At 44.8% G+C, this 27,907-nt stretch overlaps 2 protein-coding genes across 8 annotated transcripts in view; both read right to left on the bottom strand.

Moving 5' to 3' along the window:
• Positions 1 to 625: 625 nt before the first annotated feature.
• Positions 626 to 9,448, bottom strand: cpsf6 (cleavage and polyadenylation specific factor 6). Of its 2 annotated transcripts, XM_086059408.1 has the most exons (11): positions 9,348 to 9,448; positions 8,129 to 8,338; positions 7,919 to 8,022; positions 7,655 to 7,809; positions 7,397 to 7,576; positions 6,307 to 6,390; positions 5,524 to 6,007; positions 5,182 to 5,297; positions 4,959 to 5,109; positions 4,679 to 4,877; positions 626 to 4,577 (listed from the first exon to the last, which is right to left on the bottom strand). In XM_086059408.1, the coding sequence occupies exons 1-10, from the start codon at positions 9,405 to 9,407 to the stop codon at positions 4,691 to 4,693; spliced, it is 1,731 nt and encodes a 576-aa protein (XP_085915534.1). In that variant the 5' UTR covers positions 9,408 to 9,448; the 3' UTR covers positions 626 to 4,577; positions 4,679 to 4,690. The 2 variants fall into 2 exon arrangements, with proteins under 2 accessions (XP_085915534.1, XP_085915535.1); XM_086059409.1 differs by lacking the exon at positions 6,307 to 6,390 and having other exon boundaries at positions 7,664 to 7,809.
• A 70-nt stretch (positions 9,449 to 9,518) lies between these two features.
• Positions 9,519 to 27,907, bottom strand: part of cacna2d4a (calcium channel, voltage-dependent, alpha 2/delta subunit 4a) — a 52,506-nt gene continuing 34,117 nt past the window's right edge. For all 6 annotated transcript variants that reach the window (XM_086059898.1, XM_086059896.1, XM_086059897.1 and 3 more), the window contains 12 exons: positions 16,719 to 16,780; positions 15,078 to 15,092; positions 14,632 to 14,676; positions 14,389 to 14,451; positions 14,203 to 14,273; positions 12,690 to 12,765; positions 12,543 to 12,595; positions 12,161 to 12,216; positions 11,826 to 11,946; positions 11,265 to 11,385; positions 10,919 to 10,996; positions 9,519 to 10,858 (listed from right to left, as the gene is read on the bottom strand). In XM_086059898.1, the coding sequence (XP_085916024.1) occupies positions 10,760 to 10,858; positions 10,919 to 10,996; positions 11,265 to 11,385; positions 11,826 to 11,946; positions 12,161 to 12,216; positions 12,543 to 12,595; positions 12,690 to 12,765; positions 14,203 to 14,273; positions 14,389 to 14,451; positions 14,632 to 14,676; positions 15,078 to 15,092; positions 16,719 to 16,780 (860 nt within the window). In that variant the 3' untranslated portion in view covers positions 9,519 to 10,759. The remainder of the gene's footprint in view (positions 10,859 to 10,918; positions 10,997 to 11,264; positions 11,386 to 11,825; positions 11,947 to 12,160; positions 12,217 to 12,542; positions 12,596 to 12,689; positions 12,766 to 14,202; positions 14,274 to 14,388; positions 14,452 to 14,631; positions 14,677 to 15,077; positions 15,093 to 16,718; positions 16,781 to 27,907) is intronic.

Raw genomic sequence — 27,907 nt, 5'->3', positions numbered from 1 at the left:
GAAAAATTTCACGACGTTAGGGGGTATTTGAACTAATAAAAACATGCATGTTGTAATCTATACAAAAAAAAAAAGAAAAAAAAAAGAATTGGACAAACCCAACAAAAAGGCACATGGAAAAATGATAACAAAAGGAGTCTTACATTTCAACAATACAGGGAGATTGAGTGGACAAACAGAAGTGGGGAAAGGTTCGCTGCTTGGCGTTTTCACATTTCTAAAACTGACACACTCATTACTTACTTTACACCCAACAAACCTAAAAGTCTATGGCATAATATATACAATGAACTGAACAGGAGTGGACTCAGCAGCAGCTTGATGCAATTTATAATGGACATTATTTAACTTATGAGGGGGGGGGGGGGTTGCAATGGACCTTGTGGTGCCTCCTCAGCCTAAGTACACACAAAACATCAAAAAACCACAAAAAAAGATGCATTATTTGGATTCTGCTTGAACTGACCACGTCAAGACAAATCTACACATTTGCCATTGTAAAAAGTGTACATTCATTCTTACCTCGTAAATAAAGGCATCTCTACTACTTATTGTCTACAACATAGTTCATATGATAAACACTTTACAGTACATTTAATATAAATGAGCCAGTTCCAACAGTGTGTACCTCAGTAAACATGTTTTTATTACACTAGTTTGAATCAAAAGCAGACACGCATATTTCATTCTAAGCATGACAAGAAATGAGAAGAAACGAGGGAGGGGGCAGGTCGGGGGGGGGCGAATTCATGTACCCTATATAAAAAACGGCTCTCTAAACTGCGTGTACACAGCACAGCGCGCAGAAAACAAACCAATGTCTTCTTTTAAAGAGGAAAGGAGGGCCGTCGTAGGTTTGTCGCGGGAGACAGACAAAAAAATCACGTCAAATAAAACACCATAATAAAAACAAAAAAGATTTCCAATTACCATGAGAAGATGTTTGAATGGGCTTACACGCGAGGGGGGGTCTCCTGCATCCGCTCTGCACACTAGATGAACAGAGGGACCGGCGGGACGAGGAGATGGAAGGATGGTGGCGGGGGGAGGACGAGGCGTCGTGTGTCCACTCGTGCGGGTGGTGCGAGGGGGGGTTGGTGGTGGTGGTGGTGGGGGTTGAAGTTCATCCTCCTTTTGTCCATCCGTCCATTGGTGTTAGTGAGCTGAAAGGTGTCAAAATGGAGGGTGGAGTTTGGTCTCGAGGTAGCGCAACAGTCAACACTCTCCCCCTCACCAGACAGCTTCAATACGACACACATACAGACGTTTGGAATTAGGGACGGCCGAGTACCGACACCAAGGTATCGGTACTTGCGATGGCGGCTGATACCAGTATCGGTTGCCCTCTTGTGGCTGTTTTAGAGCACAAACAAGAAAATAGCCATTTTTTCATGTCAATTGAAAGAAAAATGATAAATGTTTTTTTTTTGAGAAAAAATTATGTATCAAAAGTTCTAGCAGTATTGGTAACGGTATCGGTGAAAACTCAATAGTTCAGTACTGGTATCAGTCTGGAAAAAAGTGGTATTGAACATCCATATTTGTAATATACATTTTATACACACACACACACACGCACACACAAAGTCTGTGATGCAAACAACATTGTTCAAGCCTATTTAAAGTCAGGAACTAATTACGGCCGTAATAGCAAATATTGTACATTCTTGTGTCGAATTTGATATCGGGTCGCTCGCACGACTGAATACAGCAACATTGTCCGTTTACAAAGATGATTTGCTCAATTTTGAGAGCTATCAACTTATCCTTGTGATTATAGGATGACATGATGTAAACAAAGCCCTCTCTGTATAGGATGCAGTAAAGTTTTGGGCTCGAACCAATGAGTCGACTTCATCGCTCTGCATTGACGCTAGCTTCATTTTCGTCACTATAATGTTATGTACATATTAAAATAAAAAATAAAATAAAAACCCGCACGGGGCTCCTCCTAATCACAAATATCATAATGCACAACTGTGAGGCCAACAATTCCCAAAGTGTTCATTTAAAATCTCTCTGACGGCATCAATCGATCATTATCATCCTTGTGAAGGGAAACGCTTGTAGACAGCGGCAGCCATTTTGACTCGTGTACGTACATTTTGGGCCTGCCAGGTGTACTGTCATTTTATAAATGTCACTCACTCACACAATGCAACAATTATTGCTCATTCAACATTTAGGGCATATCAGATTTGCATGACTGGAAATGTGCCCCCCCCCTCCTTTATTTATTTATTTATTAAAACATTTTTAAATCTGGTGGACCTTATGCAAATGAGCTCCTCACATACAATACATACAACAGTGGTAAGCAACAACTGCCCCTCCCTCTCAAAGTTGTCATGATTATTTGTAAATCTTTTTTTTTTTTGCCCCACGTCTGGCAATTCCCCCCCGAAAATTGATTGTACCAGAAATAATACTTTGTGTCGTTAATATGACAGCCATAGCGGACTCAAAGACTACAAAAACACAACCATGCAATCAACCAAACTACCTTTTTACAAAAACACACACAAATTTTTTTTTACCGCCATATGATCGAAACAGTGAAAAATTAAGCTCTGTGCGAAAAAAGCCCTACATCAAACAAAGAGAATCCTGTCATGTTTCAAAAAGGTTTCCCTTCAAAATGGACACACACGGGCCCCCCAGTTTCAGTCACGATCAGTTTGACATGGCCGAAAACACGGCTTTACTGCATACGTTGCTCACATTTACATGACTGCGCAGCGACAATGAATTGGTTTTACACAAATTTAGACCAAAGCCACAACAAATGGGCCAAACCGGTGATGCGGTGCCGTCAGATTGGGTCAACTTCAAGCGACTGGCACAACACATTTCACAGCAGCACTATCAAAACTGTTCAAAATCGGAATTCATACAATTGTTATTGTGGTCCCTGTGACGCAACTGGCTCAATTAGAAAGTTCACTTTATGTTGTTCTTTCACAGAGCACGCAGACGGATTTGTTTGAATTTGACCTTGATGGGCGGATATGAAAAAAAAAAAAAAAAAATACAATTGCGCACATCCTTTTGGTAAAGTTCTCCCAATCAACAGCACCAAAGGTAAGACTGTGGTGAGTGCGTCACAGGGACTACATTGCAGAACAGTATAAAAAAAGTGGACATGAGGATATGGAGCGACCGCATGAACAAAAACAGCCACTAAATTTGGTCATCAACAAACAATAAGCAACAAATCGATGTATATGACAGTTTGACCGCTTTCGCTGTAAACGTACGGAGTTTGCGAAACACACCTTGGGAGTTTTTTCAAATCTTATCCTTGGCAGACGCCACACAAGCATCAAATCAATGTCTCCGTGTGTGTGTACCCAGCCAAAACATATGTCATTAAAACGACGCGCATGACCTTTTTGTCCACCGAGGATCTCTCGTCGAAGCCGCTGGAGTGGATCAATAGTGCTCCTTTACTTCCAAGTTCTTAATTCTCTGATCGGAATGGAAAAGTCAGAAACTGACAACACTTTTGGGAGTTGAAAATTGCATTTCAATGGCAAGAGGTTTTCTCAGTGGACACAAAGTCGTACACAATTTGGATTGACGACGTTACCGCCGGCAGCTAACGTTTCACAGCACACCAAAAAGGCGAGAAACAAAAAAGTTACCACATGACATTCTTTTTGACATTCAACGGGCGCCAACTGAGGCAACGCCATCATCAACACGGTGCATGAATATTATACATACGTCATTACACATATTGTTGGGCAAATGTGTACAAAAAAAATGGATTCTTTCAACGTTACAGAACAATACCTTACAGGAGGACACGGATTGAGCAGTGACAGCCAATCATGGGAGTTTATGACAAAAAAAAAGCAGCACGTTCAATTCGTGTACGGTCGGGTTCGCTTTCTTACGGCTCACATTAGCAGAATCATTCAAACAGAAGCAAAACAGAAAATAACTGCAAAACGAGCAGCGGCATTCACTTAACGTGGGTCATTTTACACCCATTTGACAGATTAGTGGCCTTTTATATTTAATAAAGGGCCTTGGCTACAGGGAACTTAAAAAAAAAGGAAAAGTGTCAGAATAAAATGGAGCCCAGCGATTTACAGCTGGGATGCAATGACCGCATGTAATGTCAATAAAACACATGGAAATGAGGACAAAACAGAAAGGACAAAAAAATTGTATGTAGTCATGTATCATGATAAAAAAATATTTATAGCATGTTTTTTCCCCACAATGCAAGCAACTATCGAAACACGTTTCAGTTCCTAACTTTGAAATGACTGTTGGGAGAAAATATTTGGCCGGCTGGCATCATCTGCTGCTCAAATCCAAAATGGAGACGTGACAATCTTAGCTATTATGCCACTCAAAATGATCTCAATATGACTTTGGCGATAAAGCAGCCTGAAATGCCTGCAGACCACAAATTGCAAAGATATTTTCAGATACTGAAAAAGTTGCATTCAAAAAAAAAATTGACAATGGTCGCATTTGCACTTTATCAAATTCAAGAGCAAAAATGGTTCCATCTTAAGAGGACACTTACCTTGCACTTACCTACCTCGTGTCAAAGCTTCTTTCTTCATTTCCCCATCAGTTATCAAAGTTGAAGTAATTCAATTTTACTAGGGATTCCCTTTTTTTTATTTTATTTTTTTATACTGATCGTGGTCGGACCCACCTTACTTGTCCATTAGCGGTGTCGATACTCCCTCTCCCTCTCCCTCTCTCGGTCTCGGTCGCGATCCCTCTCGCGGTGGCGGTCCCTCTCGCGGCTGCGCTCGCGGTAATAGTCCTCGTGGCGCTCGCGGCTGCGAGACTTATGGCGCCTGCTTTTTTCCCTCGAGCGGCTATGGTCGCGTTCCCTGGAACGCTCTCGTCTGCAGGATGATAAATAATCAGGCGCCAAATCAGATTTGGAAGACGTACCGACTCCGATTCAGGCAAAACGTGATCTCGACCTGGTGGAGCCGTAACTTTTGGACTCTATCCCGTGGAGACAGTCCTGAAGAGAGCTTATGAGGACCTTGCAGCGGTCGTCTGCCGATACTTTGGACTGCTTAATCAGACTGATGGCGGTGACCAACGTCTCGATGGCGCTGCCGTAGTCCGCTGAACACGAGAGAAGGCGACGTTAGGTTTGCGGTCACGCCACTTCCCGGGCGGACTCACGCTTGCCGCTACCTGCACTGGCATCCGACACCGCTCTGGATATGGCGCTGGAGGAGATGGCTCTGTTTCGGTTCATGATCTCCTCAAACTCCGCCTCGCTCAGAGGGGTCCGGGCTGACTCCATGTCCCTGGGAGTTCATACACACACACACACACACACACACACACACACACACACACACACACACACACACACACACACACACACACACACACACACACACACACACACACACACACACACACACACACACACACACACACACACACACACACACACACACACACACACACACACAAAGATGTCATCACAATATAAATGACATTTTTTATTTTATTTTTTTTATTACTCACCGGCCTCCAGGACCGTAGTCTCCTCTCTCATATGGCGGTGGACGTCCATACGGATCATTTGGTCCAGGGGGACCCCTGCTGTCATTGGGGGGCATGTTGTTGCCACCCGGCGGGGGGAAGAAGGCGGGATTAACGTGAGGAGCAGGTGGCGGCCCGCCAGGTGGAGGCCCTCCCAGGTGAGGAGGCGGAGCCAGGGCCAAGGGGGGGCCGATAGGGCCAGGGGGGCGCAGCGGGAAGGGTCCTGGGGGTGGGGGGCCTTGCTGGGGCGGCGGCGGTCCAGGAGGCGGACCGTAGCCAGGGGGCGGGGGCCCCGGAGGCAGGGGTCCTAAAGGCGGCTGTCCAAACTGACCTGGGAAGAGAACAGGGGGAGGAAGCCTGTCTCCACGATTGGGAGGGCCGAGGGGAGGGGGGAGGCCCTGGCCGGGGGGTGGTCCTGGGGGCCCGGGGGGACCAGGAGGGGGGCGTGGGGGGCCCTGCATCCCGCCTAAAAACAACATGGGGCACAAAAGAAAAGAGATGGTAGGTTATGACGGACACACACAGCCTTTCATAGGGAATGCAAGTCGGCTGGCGAGAAAGATATATATTTTTTAAATCGGAAAAAAGTTTGAATAAGAATGTCTACACTTCATGATGGCAGATTGAAAGGCAGATGACTGGCCCACATTCATTGCTGCAAACAGTACTTTGCGCATGAAAAACATTCAGGCTTTGATGCATGGCTGGACGTTGCGGTCAGGCAAAAATGGATGAAATCAGTCAAATCAAAGCGAGGCGTTTCACCTCTGTCACGCCAGCTCCCGGGATTGAAATTCATATCCAGGTGGCCATCTTGGTGCCTAATCAGATCGGGTCTCATCCCCGAGCCTAACGGGAGGAGAAAGCAAACCAATCACTCAACTTTTCCCCCTTCACCGTGAAGTGCCGGCCACTAGGGGGCAGAAAAGAAGCCAGTTCCTTCCTACTGGAAGCATGCGAGCCGCCACACAAGATTGGAAGTTTACAAAGAGTTGGAAGAGGGCGAGCTCAAGCTCAGGAATGTTTAAGTGCAGCTGGGGAAGAATTACTTATTTGCTGGAGGCAAAGAGGTCAAAACAAACCACGTGTGGGGATGAAGCCTTTGCACAGAAAAAGAGGTCAAATATTCCCCACGAGAAACAACACAGCAACTGCAAGAAACGAGCCTTTAAGTCGCCCGAGCACATTGCCAGACAGGAAAAAAAAGATTTCGTTTTACAGTGTGCTGTTCAATCACCAGGCATGAAAACAGGTCAGGGGAGAAAAGGGTGCGAGGCACAGCCGCACTGGGACCAAAACGCCTCGTCAGCGGAGGGAACAATACATCGGCCACATTATGCGGTAAAAGAGCATTTGTATGGGATTGTTCAATTCCTTTAACATTAGCGCTCGTGATGTTTTATAAACAAATATTATTTTGTATTTATATATACAATGCGTGTAATTCTTCTAGTTGTGGTTTTAGTTTTACAGTAAACTCCAATTGGGGTTTCATTAAACCGTTTAAAGGACACTTAGCGACAGCATCTGTAACGCAAAGTAGCGCAAGGCAACCACGCGTCGCATTTTGATGATGTCGTCGCTTTGCGACTGTTGTTGGCAGCCGGGTTGCCCTTTTCCGCCAAATTAAAACTCGGTTGCAGTGTATTCACCCGGGTTTTATCCTTGTCCTCGTCTAACTGAAGAAAACCCGGCACCCTCGAACAAAAAAATAACTGCGCAATCCTGACAGAGCACAAGATCAATACTAATATGGCTTACAAATTGGTGCGCTTGGAACAAGCAACTTTTCTCTTCCGTTGTATGCCTAAAGGAGAAGTCTAGGTATAACTAACTAACTAGCTAACTAACTAACCAGGGAAGTGTGGGGGCGGCCCACCGGGCCCGACACCACCCGGGAAGCGGTCTCCTCCAGGGCCGCCCGGCGGTCCTGGAAACCTGCCTCGACTTCCCCGACTGCCCATCGGAAACCCGGCACGGCCTCCGCCCGGAGGACCGGCCTTACCTTCACCCGACATCTGGCCCGACTGGGTACCTGCGCGAGGCAAAATTAGGTTTTGGTTTTACAGTTAAGCTCTCGGTCTGTGTATGATAGCTCGAGAATTGGACTTACTGTGCTTACTTTTACGGGACTGCATCTCAAATTGGCTGAGAGATTGCTTGTTGCACGGTGCCACAATGGGATTCAGACCGTGCAACTCTCTCTTGGACAAAAGATCCATTAGCTTCCTGGATGAGCCCTCTGAGCCCACACATACGAGGGCAAACCTATCAGGACAAACATAAGTCAGTGGCCAGGCACCGTCACCGTTGCAGTCGTCAGAACACCAGAGGATAATTACACTCAGAACTATTAACACTTGACCCACAAACGTACCCTTTGGATTGCCCGTTGGCTCTGTTTTCAAAGAACTTGATTTCCAACACATCTGTGATGCCTATTGATCGGATTGCTTCTGTGAGGTCCTCATCTGTAGTCCACTGTAAAAAATGACACACAGTTAGGATTTAAACTAGGGCTAAAATGATCAATAAAAAAAAATGGGGGGAAAACGGCGTAATAGAGTTTTCTCATTGTTCCACTCACCCAAGTCAGGTTCCCGATGTACAGGGCGATCCTCTTCCCCGAATAGGTGTAGACCACACTGGGCGGGGGGGCCTTGCCTCCATCAGAGCCTCCTTGTGCAGGTAGCGCGTCCAAGTAATCGCGGTCCTCTGGCGCATCGCCGTTATTGGCAGACGGGGAGATCACATCATCGTACAGGTCGATCTGTTCGTGAACGGGGTAGTCTGCTTCCTGAAAGACAAGAACAGTTTTGGTCAAACTTGCCATGCTGGGTCTTAGTTCTGGCGTGGAATTTGCATGTACACCCGGCCGGGGCTCGTGTGTGTGTGTTTACGCAATCCAAAAAATAGTCATGTAAGCTAAACTGTTCATGGGTGTTAATCTTTAGTCTGTATATGTCCTGTGATTAACTGGTGACCACCCCAGGGTGTACCCCGCCTTTCACCCACAGCTCTAATGTGGATAAACAGTACAGAACATCAGTGGATGGCCTTTGACCATAAAGTATTTCAGTCATCCTGAGTAAACTTTTTTTGTTTAGTTTTTGGGGGGCGGGAGGGGGGTGGGGGGGATGCACATGAAAATAATTACAATATAAAATAGCAACGCTAACAAATTCAGCTTTGTATGCGACCCCAAAAAATAATCTGAGCCATGTTTGAATTATGTTATTAAATGATTATTTCCGCATCAACTCAATCGAGGTTCAACACTAGCGCTTCAAAAGCAAACTGACTTTTATGAATAAAACAATACATTTTCCACCCCCCATATGCAAACAGACATAAAAGGGATTGCTGGGTTCTGGTCAACAAAAGGGCTCCATTTGCTTTAGTGAAACAACATCAAGCTTAGCGGCGAATAAAGGCGATTTAGTTTGGCTTTGTTAGCCACCATTTGGCGGCCATGCCGAGGCCGCAACTATAATATCAATGGAACAACGAAGAGATCTAGCTTGAATGAAAAAGTATCAAGAATTAAAAGTAACTGTGCGCTGAGCGCTAAGTCGGACACGATGCAGAATTCTATAAATGTCTGTTTTGCTAGCCAAGAACGCAACAAGAAACTGCGGGCTTCAAGTTGTTAGCACTGCGAATGAAGGCCTGCGATGCGCGCGAGAGGAAATTACTGAGCAACAAAGCAAGACATTTGTCGGTCACAAAAGGCACCGTGGACTGCAAATAAATGTTTACGAACATTGGCTCGGGGATGCAAAAATGTGTAAATTGCGATTAAATACCTGGCTGAACTCCTCCTCGACGTCGGCGTAGATATCGATGTGATCTACACCGTCCGCCATTTTCCTCTGGCGCCTTGCTTGCTTCCTCGCTCCGCAGGCAAGGTAGCAACAATGAGTGGTGAACAGCGCCCCCCTTTGGCCGTTTTAAGAATGACAAGGCACAATCAATCGTTCACTTTTCATTTCGTTTGAGTTTTATTCATTTTAAAACGAGGGCAAAATATAAATACAACGCAAAAGCAGTACAAAAACATAATGGATGCTTGAACGTACAAAACATGGCTTTGTTTATTTGCAACGTGGAGGATGACACAAAGCACAATGTCTAAGTATAATGTCAATAAAAACAAATAAATTCATGTTTTCTGCATGACAGTTGCACATACACAGATACACACACACACACGCACACGCGCTTTATGAATGACTATTAGGTAGTCAGTCAGGCAATCTGTTGTAAAAACATGCATATTTAAGAAAAGATCAACTAGTAGTGTACAAAAAAATACCCTATGATGTCAGATTTACACTATTAATGTACAGGAGGCAACAACATATATAAATATGTTGTTTATGACTTGCTTAAATGAAATGACATTGTCCATATAATGACGGGTTATTGATCAACTTATCTCATTTCAATTTCATTTTGATGCATCTGTTCAATATTTTGCTTTAACGTAGGCCAGGGGTCGCCAAGCCAGAGTCCAGAGTCAAATCCTCCACCTCAAAACCGTCTAATGGATGTGTTAACCAACCATTCATCCACCGTGCCACCTTAAGTGCAACATTTTGAAATAATTCAAGGCTATTCATTTTATTTAAAGTATGAACCTGACACCAAGAAGATATAAGTTAGACATCAGTGTCTCTCCATTGAGTTTATATGTTGAAGCCCTCGTGTTATTTCTTCTATTTATTTATCTACTTGACATATTTATAAATTTATTTTGTGTTATTTTTGTTTTACCTGTCTTTATTGCATGACTGATTTTGACTCCATGCACAACACTTTGTATGCAGCGAATGGTTGTTTTATAAATAAAATTGAATTGAGTTGAGTTGAGCCGGACGATGTGAAATGCATGACCGTATGCAAATTCCGCGTGAAGGTAAATCAGAAACTCATTGCTACCCTATGGGCTCCATTACATTCACTCGTGTGATTCATAATTCATTCCGCGTGAGTCACGGGCAGCCACCTGCTTCTCTTTAGTCCCCTTTTTCATTTGGAGATACGAGGTGGTGGAAGGGAATGTAACTAATGGAGTCGTATCCATGGCAACACCTGCCAATTTGCAGCACTTGACCAAGGGAGGGAACAGTTCTTCGGGTTGTCAGGAACAAAATAACGAGACTTCGGTGTACTATATATATATATATATATAAATCCACTTGTGGAATCATCGAGGTCACAATCTGGAGAAGAATGAGGCGATGGAAGGGCAAACAAGGAAGAGGGAGGCAGAGAGGGACGCGGCGGACGCTCCTCCACAGTCGTTTGCATTCTCCTGAAAGACAAATTTGCGTCATTATGAGTTTGAAAATACACAAAACCATATCTTGATTACCTGAGGGTGGTAAGCGTGGCACGACTCGGGACGTCGGCGGATTTTCTGGGAACGCATCCGCTCGCACTTCACCGAGGAGTTATGTTCAGTGGGGGGGTCAAGGACAGGATACGCATATAACAGACAGCAAACATCTTTTAATGTGTTTTTAATATGGGAAATTGCAATCCATTCTATTTAACTTTATAAAATCATATCGTAAGAACATGATATAGTTGAGTTGTAATGAACTTTCAGAACAATTTTGCCATATCTAGGCAATTTTTTACGCGGTACTCTGTGTATAAGGTTTGAGAATGACTGGTAATAATGGAATGGAATGAAAGTGGAGAATGAGTAAGGAAAGGATATATTTGACTTCTTTGGGCTCCATGGTGATCGGTGAGTGCTGTCTGGAGCAGTCGCAGTCGGCCTGAACGACCAACATCAGCAGGTTGCTCTGCGGGATCTGCTGCACCACAAACATCCTGTAACACACACACACACACGCACACACACGATCATTCAAACGTCATAGCAGTTAGCAGGAATGTTGTTGTCATGCCACAGCTGTACTCAAGAGGGCGCTCGTCACACTCTACACTCCACCTCTTCAACTTGGTCCTTTTTCGCTCGCTTGTTTTGACTCAGGCACTCCTCCCCTGCTCTATTTACCTTCTTTCTTTCTTTCTTTTTTATATACTTTCCTCACACGTACCACTCACCATGTGCTTCATATAATCTCATGCTCCCTCATCTAATCCTGTTTTTTTGCCCACTTATTTCCATCCTTGCGGTTATATAAATACAGGCAGAAGCATAGAAAATGGATTTTAGTGGGACATTTTTTTTGGGGTTATAAAACTGGACGTGGGTTTAGCGAAGAGCTGCAATGCGGGATTATATCTATGCGAGTGTGTGCACTTTCTTCTGGCAGCGTCCACACTTGATGATGCTGTTGGTCTCTTTGACCGACGGCTCGTAGACAAAGCTGGGGTACTCGGTGTCGCACGGCTGCAGCATGTCCCCCTTTTTCTTGTGCACGGAGGCTGGAGGAGAATAAAGAAAGGTTCAAGGTTGCCATCCTAAGCCAGCGATTTGATTTAAGAGCCTCAGTCACGCTGAGCTACATTTACAATGTCGTCACTTGAAACAATGAGACTGCAACATTTTGCAATGACTAAGGTTCATCTTGGTGTTTTCAGAGTACAGTATACAGCGTTCCCAGAATGACCCCCCCCCCCCCCCCATGTGTGAACTCACCATCTGCAAAGTGCTCCGTGTGCCAGAATCCACAGATATTAAACTCAAGGAGAAACCTTGTGAAGTGGAGATAAGAGAAGAGTGGACAGAAGGGGGACAAGGGGGGGGGGGGGTGTTGTAGGGGGGGGGGGGGGGTTGGTGGTCAATTAGCCACTCCATCATTACAATCTCTCTAGCAGATTGCACTGTTTTTCCATAACTGGGCCAAGACCCAAAGTTCTGTCAGGGGAATGCACTCAACTGCTTCACATTCAGGATAATATGCGTCAACGAATTGAATACAAATGAATTACAAATAAAAGAAAATCCCTTTATTTGATTATACATTTTGGCATATGCCAACTAAAGAACTGCGTTGCTTGTTGCTAGTAGCAACACTTACAGAAGGAAGTTGGAAAGGAACCACTTGAGGGCGGATGCCAAAGCGTAGAACGACTAGAAAGGGGGGGGGGGGGGAAGATGATAATGGAATTAATCAGATAGATCATGCAGATATCTATCTGTAGATAGAGAAACAGTATTTACATACACTGAGAAGTGGCCGGGCACCGCTGATGGAGTGTACGTTCATCTTACACATCGCCTGATAGTCAAACAGAGACACCCTGAGGAAATACAAAGCGAGTATTTACATCTATTTGACCTCTTAACTGTACTGTACATTTGGCAAAAGCATAACCCAGCGAGATAGAAGGAATGTCAAAAAAATAAATAAAAATAAAAAATAAATAATAAATAAATAAATAAATAAATAAATAAATAAATAAATAAATAAATAAATAAATAAATAAATAAATAAAAATAAAGAGAAATGATGATGACATTTCCGAATGAACAATACTGAGCTCTTTATAGAAAAAAAAGAAAAAAAAAAAGAAGAAATGTCAATCATTTGCACACAAGGGTGTACAAAAAAATGCACATATTTGCAGTTGCGTACGCGCGGAGAGCGCTGCTTACGCAATGTCCTGTGGCAAAGGAAGCGCGATCAAATCTTTTAGCTGCTTCCAAAATAGCGCGTCGCTCATGAGACGTCAGGCTCAAAAGATGGGCATAAGGAAGGATGGAGGACGGGGAGGGAAAGACGCTCAACGAGCGCAGAATATTTAGCACATGCATACAAGGTATACTCCAAAACAAAAACCAAAAAATTGTTTGGAAGCAGTTAAAAACTGGAAAACTGGCGACTGTGGCTGAGGGGTAGAGATGGTCGTCCGGTAACCAGAAAGTTGGCTGTTCGATCCCCCCCCCCCCCCCCCCAAGTCATGTGTCATTGTGTCCTTGGGCAAAACACTTCACACTGGTGTAAGGAAGCTGCGAATGTTTGGTGGTATCACGATACGATAATTGTCACCATATTGTGGGGAGGTTGGCGATATTAAAAAAAGGTCATAATATTGTAAAAAAAATATATATATATCTCATACTAAAAAACAACAATATTGTGCTTTTGTACATAACAGCAAATATATAAACACTTTAACACATTATGTTCCCCTTCATCTGACCATTAGCGTGGATTTTAAATATAGAAGGGCCAAAACTGACCTTGTGAAAATTAAACTGCACTAAAAAAGTAGCCACCAGAGGGTGCTAGAACTGCACAAATGGAAATCAACCTGACCTTTTTTTTTTTTTAACAGATGTTCAGCTTTTAATATCGTGACACGACGACGACGATATTGTGGGAGTTTAAATATCGCGATATCACGATATTGCCATGAAATTTACATCCCGACCGTAGTGTGCATGCTCCTGCGTGCTTTTAATGTTATTCTTTGACCACTAGATGGCGCTAGGGATCACTGAATGTCCCTTTATAATATAGATTTTTTTCCCCCCATATAAAATGTATTAAATCAAATACAGATATGACTATTGTTGACGTTTTGGTACAATTGGTACGATTATAGTTCTTGAGGTACAGCATGCACATTTATCCGTCAAGATTTGAAAGATTTTCATAAAAAATATTTAAACTAGACATATAACAATAAAGTGTCAAATTGTTCAATCTGCATCAGTGGTGTGGTTGATGTTACCTTTTGAACATGCCCATTCGGATCAGCGTCGTCATGACCGCGCCGTCAACTTCGCCAAAGAACCTTCCGGCCTGTCAGCAAAGACACAAAATGCGGACGCGGCGTTGCAGCGGGTATGATTACAGTTTGACAACCGTTCCAGGTCAGTGTTTATATTGCTCGGCTTTTGACTGTGTGTGAACTGACGTCAGCTCGCTGTTTGGAAACGAGGACGAAGCCATTATTGTCAATCACGTAGCACTCCATATCCTGCAACCAGAGACAGAGACGAGACAGAAAAGGCAATTACGGCCGTCGTAATGAGCCGCCATTGCATGCGAATGATACACAACAGACAAATAAGCTCTTTCAACTCGGACTGCGGGAGGTTGAGATCTTCCCGAGACGACTGAGGAGGTAAGCGGGTGGGCGGCGGCGGCGTACACTCACAAAGCTGTCACAGCGAAGAGGACAAATTCCTTCCGCGTCAGAGCACTGCGGGATAAGAACAGAAAAAAGTGATGAAAATGTTTCGGAACCGTCAAGCTGAGGTGCAAAAGGGCAGGTGAGCTCGTGTGAAGGGAGGTGTTGATTTGGGGCGCGATTGTGACTTAACTCGGGGCCTCTTTTGATGTCATCGAATTCATTTATTGCGGCCTGTGTGTGTGTGTGTGTGTGTGTGTGTGTGTGTGTGTGTGTGTGTGTGTGTGTGTGTGTGTGTGTGTGTGTGTGTGTGTGTGTGTGTGTGTGTGTGTGTGTGTGTGTGTGTGTGTGAGTGTGTGAGTGTGCAATCTGGTTAAGTGGAGAGCGTGAGGCGGGTTTGACAGAGCTCAGCAGGTGCCGAAGATGTTAAAATTAGGTTTGACAGCAACGGGCGGGGTGATGAAATCACTTACATCAGTGTCGTTTGGCTGCGAAGACACAAACACGGGAGAGAAATAAGCATCACTTGATTAATAATGACAATGTGAGCCAGATGTTATCAAATATATCACAAACGCGCGCACACACAAAAATGCTGCACAGCTACCCACTCTTTGTTGTTGTTGTTGTTGTTTGGTTTTAAGGCAGTATTATGTTAGCTAGGCCATTGAGGAAATATGAAGAAATCGAAATATGAAATATTACTCGTAAATTGGCATCAACATGAGGTGCACCTGCAACCGATCCAATATGAGAACTATTAAAGTTATCAAATGTGTTGGATGCCACGTGACGGCTGTTGGCTCCATTTTCATTCTTTAACCCCCCCCCCCCCCCCCGAGGGTGCTGAGAACTTAAAGTTGACAGAAGAGAGGAAGCGTATAAGAAACGCACACACAAGTGGATCATGTGTGCCGTGAGCGGGCGCATGCACATACACCAACCTTTGAAAAAAAAAAAATGATGCATGACATCCACGTTATGTAAGATCATGAAGGGGGACCTTTACTTCTTTTGTAATCTGGAGTTCATTCGCGAGTGCGCCGTGAGGAAGTTACAGTCAATTATTCAAGCGCGATCCAGAACGGCGCCTGAAAACAACAAGAACCGGCGAGCTCCTCGCTGATGAGCACGGACGACACTTGATGGCGTATGCGTTGCCCGTCCAGACGGCTACGCGGGACGCGACGCAGACACAACGCGACTTCCGGGGGCCGCATATATACGAACGTCTCCAAAAGGACACGGGAGTGTCGCGCGTTGCACTTTAGCTCGTGCGTTTTGCCATCCATCATTTAACGGACAGCCACAGGCCTTAATGCTCTTTTAATCGCTATCTTTTGCCACTGCGGGGGCGACGAGGTGGCTGAGCTTTGCAACACCTGCCACGTCTAAAAATGCTGCCTTGGAGGTGTGGAAGGACACCTTTTATCAGTCTTTCGCAAAGCAGCCGAAGCGCTCTTTCTTTCACGGCCGGTTGGCTGGTGAAACGCGTCCTAATTTAGTGCTGAGGACGTACATTTAATTTCCCGTTAAGAAGGAGGAGAGACTTTTCATCACACACTATTAAATGGAGGCGGCACGGTGGCTGACTGGTTAGCAGGTTAGCACGTCCGCCTCCCAGTGCAAAGGTTGTGAGATCAAGTCCGGGCTTCGGCCTTCCTGGGTGGAGTTTGCATGTTCTCCCCGTGCTTGCGTGGGTTTTCTCCGGGTACTCCGGTTTCCTCCCGCATTCCAAAAACATGCATGGCAGGTGAATTGGACACTCCAAATTGTCCACAGGTGTGATTGTGAGTATGGTTGTTCGTCTCTGTGTGCCCTGCGATTGGCTGGCAACCAGTTCAGGGTGTACCCCTGTACCAACTGCCCGAAGCCAGCTGGGATAGGCTCCAGCAACCCCCGCGACCCTTGTGAGGATAAGCGGTACAGAAAATGGACCCCCGCGACCCTTGTGAGGACAAGCGGTACAGAAAATGGATGGATGGACTATTAAATGGAGGTAGAAGTGTTTAGAAAATGGAAAGGGAACAAAAAAGCGAAGACACCAAAGCAGCCATGCGGAGACGCTCCGCGTTATTACATGCGCGGTTGCATGATGTTCATGATATACGAACCTGTGATGTGATGGCCCAAAATCTGGATTCCATCACTTCCAGAGTCATCTGGACGCCGATGGCTGCGAGGCAGAAAAGAGAAATATGTCATTTTCATGTCTCGTGTTATTCTAGCAAATCATCTCCGAACATTGAAATGAATAGAAATCCCATTAATCCGTTCCGGCTGGCAAAAAAAAAATCATGAACATTTTTAGCAAGTAAAATAGCACTCTATAGTACACTCACTTTACTTTATAAAAGCATAGTCATAACATAATAAAACTGAATGCCAAGTAGTTTGTATATCATGATTTCATTATTTAATTGAATGAGCCTTCTTTTGATGTGCGCTCTTTTGCCAACAGGGGGTAGTATAATTCATATAAACTACTCACATAATTTAATAAAACACAGAAGAAGACCGTCAAAACAAAACTGCGCTAATTTCAAAGGTTTAGTACGACTACAACACAGATGCTAGTCTCGTTAGCGTGTCTATGGCTTTTTACATTGTGTGCGAGCATTAAGCTAGTGAGCTTTGGTAATGCTGTGTTTGGTTAATACACGACGTGTAATTGTCTTTCTTTTATGCTTACTAGATTTAGGGTAAACTTCAACTGGGATTGGCAATAAACAGCTTGGCGACCATGCAAGTATGCCCTCTAGTGGCTCTGAGCAGAATAAGAGGAATAAAAAGAACAGCGGGAGAAAAAAAAATCCTATTCAGGATCTGAAAAAAGCTGCATGTTTTGTTATGCTAATGTGCTCTAAGATGTTTGTTGTCGTTTCTCGGAGGCTGGGTAAAAGGCGGGCTACAAATAATTTCGACTTTATGATGTTTTTTTGTTTTTTTTTTAATAAAGAGCTCAGTATTGTTCATTCGGAAATGTCATCATCATTGCTCTTTATTTTTTTTATTTATTATTATTATTATTATTTTGTGTGTGTGTGTGGGTGAGTATGTGTATGTGCGTGCGTGCGTGCGTGTGTGCGTGCGAGTTTATGATGTTTTCTGTTGTCTTGCTGCTAAATTAACCAGACGCGGCAGGACAGGATTCATGCACGTCCCTCTTTTATTTGTCTCTCCTCCAACGAGGCTCGCTCGGTTACACCTCTCTCTCTCTCTCTCTCTCTCTCTCTCTCTCTCTCTCTCTCTCTCTCTGGCTCGTGACATGCGCAGTACACAAAACACCTCAGCATGCAACTAAAAATACAAAACCAAAATGAATAATTTACAAAACAAATGTAAGTCAATTACAAGTCAATTAAAAACAACGTGTTACTTTCAGCATTGAGCATCTGTGAATGCTTGAGTCTGTCTGCATTGGCATACATTTTTTTCCCCTCTTTTTTCTTTTTTTTTTTTTAGCAACAGTAGCGCTGTGACGCTATTTTTAGACGCGTTGTCCTACAACTTTATAACAAGCCAGTAGACCTGTTTGGCAGTGGATTGTGTGTGTGCTTTTTTTGGGGTCCATCAAAAAGCTCAGTCGGTGCATAAAAAAAACCTAATTGCATAAGTTTCCCTGAGCAGCACATGCACACATAGGCCGACTGTATACACTCACACGCGCACGCACGCACGCACGCACACACACACACGCAGAGCAGTGCGAGGGAGGATGACACTTCATATTAGCATCAAAGACTCAGCACTTTTTCCCCCCCACCTCTTTCTCCCAGCATGCTTTGCACAAGTACTCTGGGGGAAGCCTCTGCTATTCTCATACGATGACCCCAAAAAAAAATATATATTATTATTATTATTTTTAAATCACCAGTTCAAGTGTGTATTGCTCGTAGTTTCAAAATGATTACTGTAATCATGAGTTGACTGACGGTACGATGAACGTCTCGATCCAACAGACGTGACCAATTAAGACGTGATCATCATTATTATTCCATCGTGTATTCCAGTATGTACCGATACTACTTTTTTTTTTCATCGAGTAGGCGTACAAAGACATTTTGAAGGACGTCATTTGCACTTGGTGTACTCGGAGCATGTTTTTAATAAAGATGCCAAATGAGAGAGCTTTTATCTCATTTATTATATGTAAAGTGGCTCAGCTTTTCTCATGCCAACAAATAGAGAAGGAAAAAAAAAATCCCAACAAAAATATCTCAGTTGATCCACATTTCAAATCACCGTCTAAGAAGCATTTCTCGCAAAAAATGTGCAACGCTGCGCAGTGTAAACAAGGACGTGCGGCAGCCCGGCGCTCTCTCGGGGGTGATTTGTAATCAGCGCAAGATGCCAATCAAGGCGCGACGTGTTTTGAACAGGAAATGAACTCGTGAAGGCTAATAAATAAGGAATGATGGAGTTAATTGCTCATTAGTGTGACGGGATGCAGAACGAATGAGACGAAGGATGTGCGGAAAAGTAGAATGGCTTCATTGCAGAAACAATAGGACGGTTTTTTTTTTCTCTCCTAATTTGCTTTCTCGACCAAGTCTTTTGTACTACATGAACTTTGTGAGCTCTTTAACAATACTAAATGGCGAGGTGAGTGTCAGGTGGCTTTGAGGAAAAAAAAAAAAAGGCCAAGTGTAAGAGGATCCCTCAGTCCGCACTATTTCCCCGGATCTGTGAAAAAGCCCGTTTCCGTGCCTTCACACACGTCTCCGCCATTAAGCTTGCTGACGTGCCGACGTGTGAGTGCATGTTACGCGTGCGGCGCAGACGGTCAGCAGCGTGTGCTAAAAAAGCCAGCGAGCGGTTGATGGTTCCCCAGAGTGGAGGCTAAAAACAGAAAGACACACGTCTATTTCCGACTAAAAAAAAATGTGCGGTTGTTTTCCTAACCCACTTGATGCCGTGGATTTGGTTTAGAGGTTGGGTTATTTATTTATTTTTACCCAGATTGGGTTTAAGATTGAATTTGGACTTGGATCAAAATCTTGACCCAACGTGCTGGGTCAAACCCTCAACCCAATGTTCCGTTCCGTTCCGTTCCGTCTTCAATTCCGCTTATCCGGGGTCGGGCCGCGGGGGCAGCAGCTTTAGCAGGGAAGCCCAGACTTCCCTCTCCCCAGCCACTTCAGCCAGCTCCTCCGATGGGATCCCAAGGCGTTCCCAAGCCAGCCGTGAGACGTAGTCTCTCCAGCGTGTCCTGGGTCGTCCCCGGGGCCTCCTGCCGGTAGGACATGCCCGGAACACCTCCCCCGGGGAGGCGCCCAGGAGGCATCCGAACCAGATGCCCCAGCCACCTCAATCTCTTTAACGTTGAGAGGAACCAGTTGAGGTGGCTGGGGCATCTGGTTCGGATGCCTCCTGGGCGCCTCCCTGGGGAGGTGTTCCGGGGCATGTCCTACCGGCAGGAGGCCCCGGGGACGACCTCAACCCAATGTGCTGGGTATAAACAACCCAGCATTGGCTTGGTTTTGGACCCAGTGCCGGGTTTGCCATTTCACCCAATTTGGGTTGCATTTCGCTTGCCACCTGGACTTACACAAACGGGCTACTTGAATGTGGTTCTTCTTCAAAGCAGAGTGGAAACAATGTCAACAAGATGTGGGATGCATGGCTAATGAAATACACACGAAGGGGAAGTCTGCGGCAGCGTGTAATCAAAAGAGCAAGCTTCATTGCTATAATGGAGTCGGACGACGCAGGTGGGGGCGGGGGGGGGGGGGGCACGCGGCGGAGGACAGGAAGTGAAGAAGCACGAAAGCGGATAAATTGATTTTTAATAATGTTATGAGCTGGAAAGCCCTTTTCATTTCGAGCCGAGCGTGGCTATACATAATGGCGCTGGCGCTGGCGGCGTGCGCGTGCGCGTGTGCGTGCTTCTTCTTCGTTCACGTGTGTGCAAAAAAAGAGAAGCAAGTGGAGGTGGTAACAGCGTGTCAACATGCGTGCGCTTCATTTATATTGCACGCCAACCAAGAGCAAGCAGATAACCTTGCTTAATAAAGTACTCGGTAACACCCTTTTTGTTTCACAGGCTTCACTTAAAAGGAGCAAGAATAAAAATAGGCACAGGCTGTAATACTGTAGTTGTGGATGTGCAACACTCACTTTCTTTTCTTTCCTTTTCTTTTTTTAACCTTTTTGAGAGAGAAAGTAAAAATAACCTCAGTAATATAGTTGCACAAGTGTGCACACCCTCTCATAAACGGGGCTGTGACACCTGTCCCCATTTAGAGTGTCTTGAACTAACCCTGACTAAAGTTCAGATGTTCCAGTAAGCTTTTCCTAACATTTAAATTCTAGCAAAAACCTGAATGTTTTGTGCTGACAATGATTCATTATTTATCATTATTAATATTACAAACTGTTTATGATTCATTCCATCCATCCATCCATCCATTTTCTGTACCGCTTGTCCTCACAAGGGTCGCGGGGGTTGCTGGAGCCTATCCCAGCTGGCTTCGGGCAGTAGGCGGGGGCACACCCTGAACTGGTTGCCAGCCAATCGCAGGGCACACAGAGACGAACAACCATACTCACAATCGCACCTGTGGACAATTTGGAGTGTCCAATTCACCTGCCATGCATGTTTTTTGGAATGCGGGAGGAAACCGGAGTACCCGGAGAAAACCCACGCAGGCACGGGGAGAACATGCAAACTCCACCCAGGAAGGCCGAAGCCCGGACTTGATCTCACAACCTTTGCACTGGGAGGCGGACGTGCTAACCAGTCAGCCACCGTGCCGCCCATGATTCATTCCATACAGGAATAATAAATGATAATTAATGAATAATTCCTGTATGATTCATTCCATACAGGAATTATTCATGTAAAAGTAGATATAATAGTTGACCACTAGATGTCACTATATCATAGAATGCAGCCGAAGAGCATGCATTTTGAAGCACGCACAGTACGGTGGCTGAGAGAGACCACACTTCGCAAGCCTACCACGAGTTCTTAACTTTGGGTGAGCAAATATGAGCATCTCGCTGAGCGGCGGCGACTTGGCCGCTGGTGCGAAGCCCGCCCGGCAAGCATCGCCGAATTACTGAGCGAGCCGGATTTAGCCGGAGAAGCTAACAAGAGCAACTAGTGGGAGTTAATCGAAGCCATAAGCTGGAGTGGCTAACAAGAGCGAAAGGTAGTAAAAAGCTTTCGAAATTGTGACAAGCGGCGGAAGCCCCGATCACGGGTCGAAGCGACGACCACCTGCAGGAGGCCCCCAGCTGTGCTTGGGTCCGACGCTAGATGCCAAGCACCACCAGAGCTAACTAAGTTCGCAAAGTTGTCCTTTGGGCATCTGTAGCAGGAAGATGGCGCCGAAACATGTCAGGTGAGGCTCCAGCCATGTCATATAATTAGTGATAATTATGTACTAAAAAAAAAAAAAGTGTAGGTTGATGTGATAGAACATATTTCTTTTGCATGTTATTGAAATCAATAGTGAGTTTTTAAATTGAATGAATTATTAGTTCACCATTAGATGGCGCTAAAGATTACACACTGACCCTTTAAGACAAAAAAAAAAAGAATGGCACATTTGAGTGAAATTGTAATTATAAAATGTGTATTCATAAGAAAAAGAAAAAAATATGAGTTGCTCTGGTCACAAGTTGCAATAAAATGAGACGATTGAATGAATTGATGAAAATGATTTCTTCCTTTAGCCTCAATTTGCGCCTCAACAATTTCACACGAGCCAACAAAACGGCACTAAAACAACACCTTCTTGGCCAAGGCAATAAAAAAAAAAATCGATAAGTTGCATCATGCACGCATACTAATTACCACATGTACCTGTGCAAGGATTCCTCAACTAAAACCTGCAACCAAGACATATCCCCAAAATAGTCCCGTTGTTCAAGCGCAGCCTCAGATGACTTCAATAAACTGACGTTGCCAGGCAACGCACGCCGACCAATGGAAGCACTTATGGCAGACAAAAAGCAATATTGTGACGTAAGAGTGATACTAAATGCTCCTTAATAACGTCAGGGAGTGATCCACGTCCACGCAGGGAGCCTTTCAAGCAATCATTTTTGTTTCACAAGGAGTCGCAAAATGTCGCAACCCCTTTTCGGGACGATGCACTGCTTTTTATTCCCGCGCTTCTGTTGCCCCTCACTGACCCCCCCCCCCCTTCCTCCACCTCCTGCCCTCCACTTTGTCCGAGGCAGCCGGCTCAAGCCTGCCTGCCCGTCGTCATCCCCCGCTAAAGGAAATCCCTTCCCTGCCTGCCTGCCTGCCGCGTGATCAACAGCAAATCAAACTGCGGACAAATTAATGAAAGTGTCCGAGCGGTGGAGCGAAAGAGGGATTTTGTGCTTTTGCAATACTTCCTAATCCCGCGAACGCTTAATTCATCAGGCAGTGACAGCTCGCGTGGCTGAGGGAGAATCTGAAAACATCAGGTTTTTTTTCATCATCGGGGTCACAAAATGTTCACCCCCCCCCCCCCCCCCCCCAAAAGTCAGTAAGCATCATACAGGATGTCATCATGCTGTCAGATGAAAGAACAACGTGATTGAGTGTGAAACCATCGGATTCAAAACATGAATGCTGGATTGGATTTCAATTTATTTGTTATTATGTGTAATCTTGTGGAACAATCATACAGACATCGTTTTTTTGTGTGTGTGTGATGATGCAGATAGAGTAAAATGCAATATCCTGAGTGACGAAAAATGCAGTGAAGGCAGACGCAAGTGAGAAAAAATCCGTTCCGAGCCATGAATTAAGAAGCTATTGATTTCAACCGAAACCGGCGGCGGCCCATAAATGTGTCTCATCCGCGCGAGGGCCGAATCATAGATGATCGGAAAAAGCATCTCCTGGTGTTCGGTTTAGGTGAACGGTATGAGATTTTTTCTAATAGGTTTTCTGGTGAGCTAACATATACACGCATGCATGCACGCACGCACAAAAAAAAAAAAAAAAAAAAAAAAAAAAAAAAATATATATATATATATATAAAAAAAAAAGAAAAAAAAGAAATGATGATGACATTTCCGAATGAACAATACTGAGCTCTAAAAAAAAATAAAAAATAAAAAATAAAAAAATAAATAAAAAAAGGAAAAAGCAGGCGGGGAGGGGGAGCGCAGATCGACCCCCCCCCCCCCCCCCCCCCCCCCCGCCCTCCTCTCCCACCCCGCCGGGGATGAGCATATACAATCTATGTGTGTGTCAAGATGGATAGCGGCGGGAAGTGAAGGTTGCGCTGCAGCCAGACCTGGTGTTAATATCAAGACCTGGAACCATTCGTCTTGGCTGACACCGACCGGTCCGGGGGACGGCGCAGATACTCCAGACGCAGGCATAAGTCCAACTTTTTCCATTTTGCCACTTCCTGTAGCCCCAATACTTGTTGTCCATATGAGTGACTGTAATGCAAATCATATGCCTCGTCTTTTGCCAGACAAATAATAGCAGCCAGCAAATGTGGACGCGTCCCACTTCTTCCCCCGGAAGACTGAATTAATCAAGCTCACTTTGTCCTCTCATCTGGTGTTAAAAATCTTTCCCCCCGCCGTCTTCATCAGGCAGCAGTCTATCGGACGAGACGCCCGCAGGCGGCCAGTCGCGCTCGCCAGATGCCGATATTTATGGAATTCATCTAACGTTTATCAACTTCACCTGCCGTTATTTTTTTTATTTTTTATGTTGTGTTCTGTGCTTTGACCCTCAGGCAACGTGCCAAATAAACGGTGCCCTCGATGGACAAAAATATAAGGACGTTCTTATTAGGTATTGACAAAAGTGCACGTTCTTACATTCGAGTATCTGCCGATACCAAGTACTGATAGTTGATAATTGTGATGAAAATGAGTTCCGTTAATTAAATATTGTTCAATAACATACTTTTTTTTGCGCATGACAAGTTTCATAACTTCTGCCAACAAATCAGAATTGGGCCTTGCTGAAACATTCCCTTAAAGTCGGAATATCAAATTGATTCAAGAAACAATAACGAATACTATATCGTGTTTGTCTACTTGCCAAAATGATGGAGCGGAAGCTTGTCTGGAGTTTTTTCCAATAGGAACACCGAGGTAAAGTACGAGGGACATGCTTTAACGAAATGGAGACTTTGGCATTGACCTCTTCGATTAGAGAAGGTCATTGAGACGGCGGCCTATAAATAGCGGGCGGCTCCAGGAGAACCCGATGGTGATTGGTTGCCGCAGCCGCAGAAAAAGCGGTCTCAATAGTCCTTGGCCGAGATGCCGAGTGGATAATAAATAGGAAGCGAGCAAAACCCGATCCAATTTTGGAAGGATGGATGTTGGGTGGAGCGGGCGCCGCGGCCGCAAAGTAGCCTCGCGGAAGCGACACAACGCGATGCAAATTCTTCAGTCCTCAAGCCAGCCAATCCCTCGCAACCACCTTCGGAAAGACGGCGTCCTATTTAGCGGCGGCTAAAATAGACGGAGGTTTTCCAGGAATACGCGCATGACCAATGGCGACGCTGCCAACGCCCACACTTCCTGTTCCGCTTCTTTGTTTACGTGCGCGCTAGCCCGATGACCAATGTGGTGTTTTTTTTTTTTTCACGAGGCGTTGGCGCTGGAAGCTGCAGGGGGGAGGATGGACACAAATAGAAAGCAAGCTAAAGTGGATCTCACGCCGCTTCGTCTGTCCTTCCTTCCTTTTCTCGGTCTCTCCTTCGGTCTCTTGAGGCCTCCCTGATTTTATGTTTTTTGGATTTGTTGGGGTCTGGATGTTTCTTGGGCTGGGGAGGAGTTCTGGTGGGGGGGGGGGTGTCTGGTCGGTGCTGGATTTCACCTTGCTTGGTTTTCTTTGGTCCTTCCTCGGGTCTCCTGACGGCGGTGTTCGGTTTAGGTGAACGGTATGAGATTTTTTCTAATAGGTTTTTTGGTGAGCTAACAAATACACGCACGCACGCACGCACACACGCACATACACAAACTCACCCACACACACACAAAAAAAAAAGAAAAAGAAAAAAGAAAAAAAAGAAAGCAAGCTAAAATGGTATCATCTTAATGTATGAGTGGGAATTGATGTTCCCTGTTCAAATATGGTGGCTTCTCGATTGTTTGCTTGGACTGTTTTTGAATCTTTCTATATGCAATGAACAAAATATGACGTACACTAATTTAGTATTTGCCAACCCAAATCTCCCAAACACACGTGGGAAAATGTGTTACGGTCTTATGAATGCAAGGTTGGACCGTTTGTCTTCATCTGGAATCACGGCCTTCTACAAGATGGAGGGAATTATGACCAGTTTGTCAGCAAAAATACAAACATTAAAAAAATGGCAGGAAAATTCTACTAGAATATCTGAAATGTATTTGCCGTTAATCAGAGGCACTTTCAATGGCGGCAGGTGCGATTAACTTGAGTTTGTCAACTCGCTCCACAGGCTTGACGGGCGTCACAAGTGTGACATCACACAGAGAGCCAAGCGATATGAAATGATTGACTTCCCCCCGCTTCAAGGCGACGCGCCGTTACGCCAGCCCCCCCCCCCCCCCTTTCAAGATTTTCACGCCGCTCGTTCCCGGGAAGGTCGCGTGTTACGGTGGCGCTTTAATAACGCTCGCCTTGGAGCCGCCAGCCAGTGATGAAGTGCTCAAGGTCGCGCGTGCTCGCCGGCCAAATCGTCCGAAGGGACACAAAACAAAACAAGTGGCACCGCAGAAAGACCGGACGACTTCTTAAGCTTCGGCCTGATTTAAGCGCCAAACGATTCTGCTGCTCATTAGAGGAACAATAAATGTGCCATACTGTGAAGCGGGGAGGGAAGCAGACAAGTAATTATATGCTGCGTGACATACTACATTCTACTTTACAGCCATGAATTGCTACCGTGAAACAGGAAATGCCAAGCAGACCATTTTTTTTAGACAGAATTTAGTGCCTGCGCAATTCAATGAGGATATTTTACCCAATTGAGGGGAAAAAAGGAAAAACAAAATGGCGTTGAATCCATGCCAGCAGTTTTTAAGCCAAACATTGATGTCAACATTTGATATTTAAAATGCAACTATCAGCATTTCTTGCATCGTGCCGCCAAAGTTCAGCTCGCTGTCGAGCTCAGACTACTAAGCAGTAAGCGGGCATTTCAACTTTAAATATCAGGAACGAAAATCCTCGACATGAATAATATTCCGACCCACGATAGCAGTCGGACTTTCTTTTCATCGGTCAGCTAAAGAGACACGACAGTTGACTCCTCACGGCTGTTGTGATTTTGGCATGTGCCACGAGTCTGGGAAAATAAATTCCACGTAAACCCTGGTTAGGAAACGCGGGAGTGTTTTATCAGAGGTATGGTGTTAAATTGTATTATAATATAATATAACAAGAGACGAACGCATATGGCGCACAGTTGAGCAAAGTTCCTCAAATAGAGGCCTCTGCCCCAATTAATGACTGGGAATTTTGTTCACGCAAATAAATAAATGCCACACCACAAATAACAATAACAACCACAAAGTCTAGTGATAAGTCTGCCCTTTGGAAAGGGTAACTCCTTTAACTAACTCAGCTGAGCGTAATTCCTCAAATTGTGTTAACCATGTGATATATTAACACCGCACCTCAAATAACAACAACAGCAGAAACTGTTACGTGATGTTCACACGGACATCAAAAGTACTGTATGCATAATCTGAACCCACCGCACCTGAAAAGAGGCATCTTGTTTATTATTTTTGCCTTCATAAAGATAACTCGCATGATGCTCAGTCGAGAGTATTTCCTCAAAAAGTAGCCCTTGCCCCTATTAATGACGGAGGGGGGGGGGGGGGGGGGGTCAATCACGCTAATAATAATGAAACTAAAAAAGAAGAAGCTGAACCTCAAATAACAACACAAAAACTGCTCATGCCACTGAGTTGCTGTAATGTAGGAGTACCGGTACACATAATCTAAACCCATTTGTTGGAGGTATGGCGTTGAAAAATTCTGCCTTAATAGAGGTGGCTCTGGTGAGTATTTTTCCTCAAATAGAGGCTCCCACAACAATTAATGACTGGGCATTTATTCCCGGCGAATAAATAAATGCCGCGCCTCAAATAACATAACCGTCAATAAAATGACTCAGGACTTCTTTCAGTATGATGCAAATTATTTGTACGCCCTCAATAATTAATACCGCCCTGGCTGCATCAATAAAGCTGAGCTTGCCTGCCTACTGTTTTTATTTGGACACCAAAATGAGCATATTGTCGTTATGCAAAGAGGAAAATATCAAAACGAAAGGTGGCTCTGATGTGCATGATACGCACGCGCACGCACGCACACGCACGCGCACGC

Source organism: Leptonotus elevatus, chromosome 17 (genome assembly GCF_054856555.1).
Source record: "Leptonotus elevatus isolate MCC_2025b chromosome 17, RoL_Lele_1.0, whole genome shotgun sequence".
Classification (NCBI taxonomy): Eukaryota; Metazoa; Chordata; class Actinopteri; order Syngnathiformes; family Syngnathidae; genus Leptonotus; species Leptonotus elevatus.
This window is presented reverse-complemented; position numbering and strand designations above follow the sequence as displayed.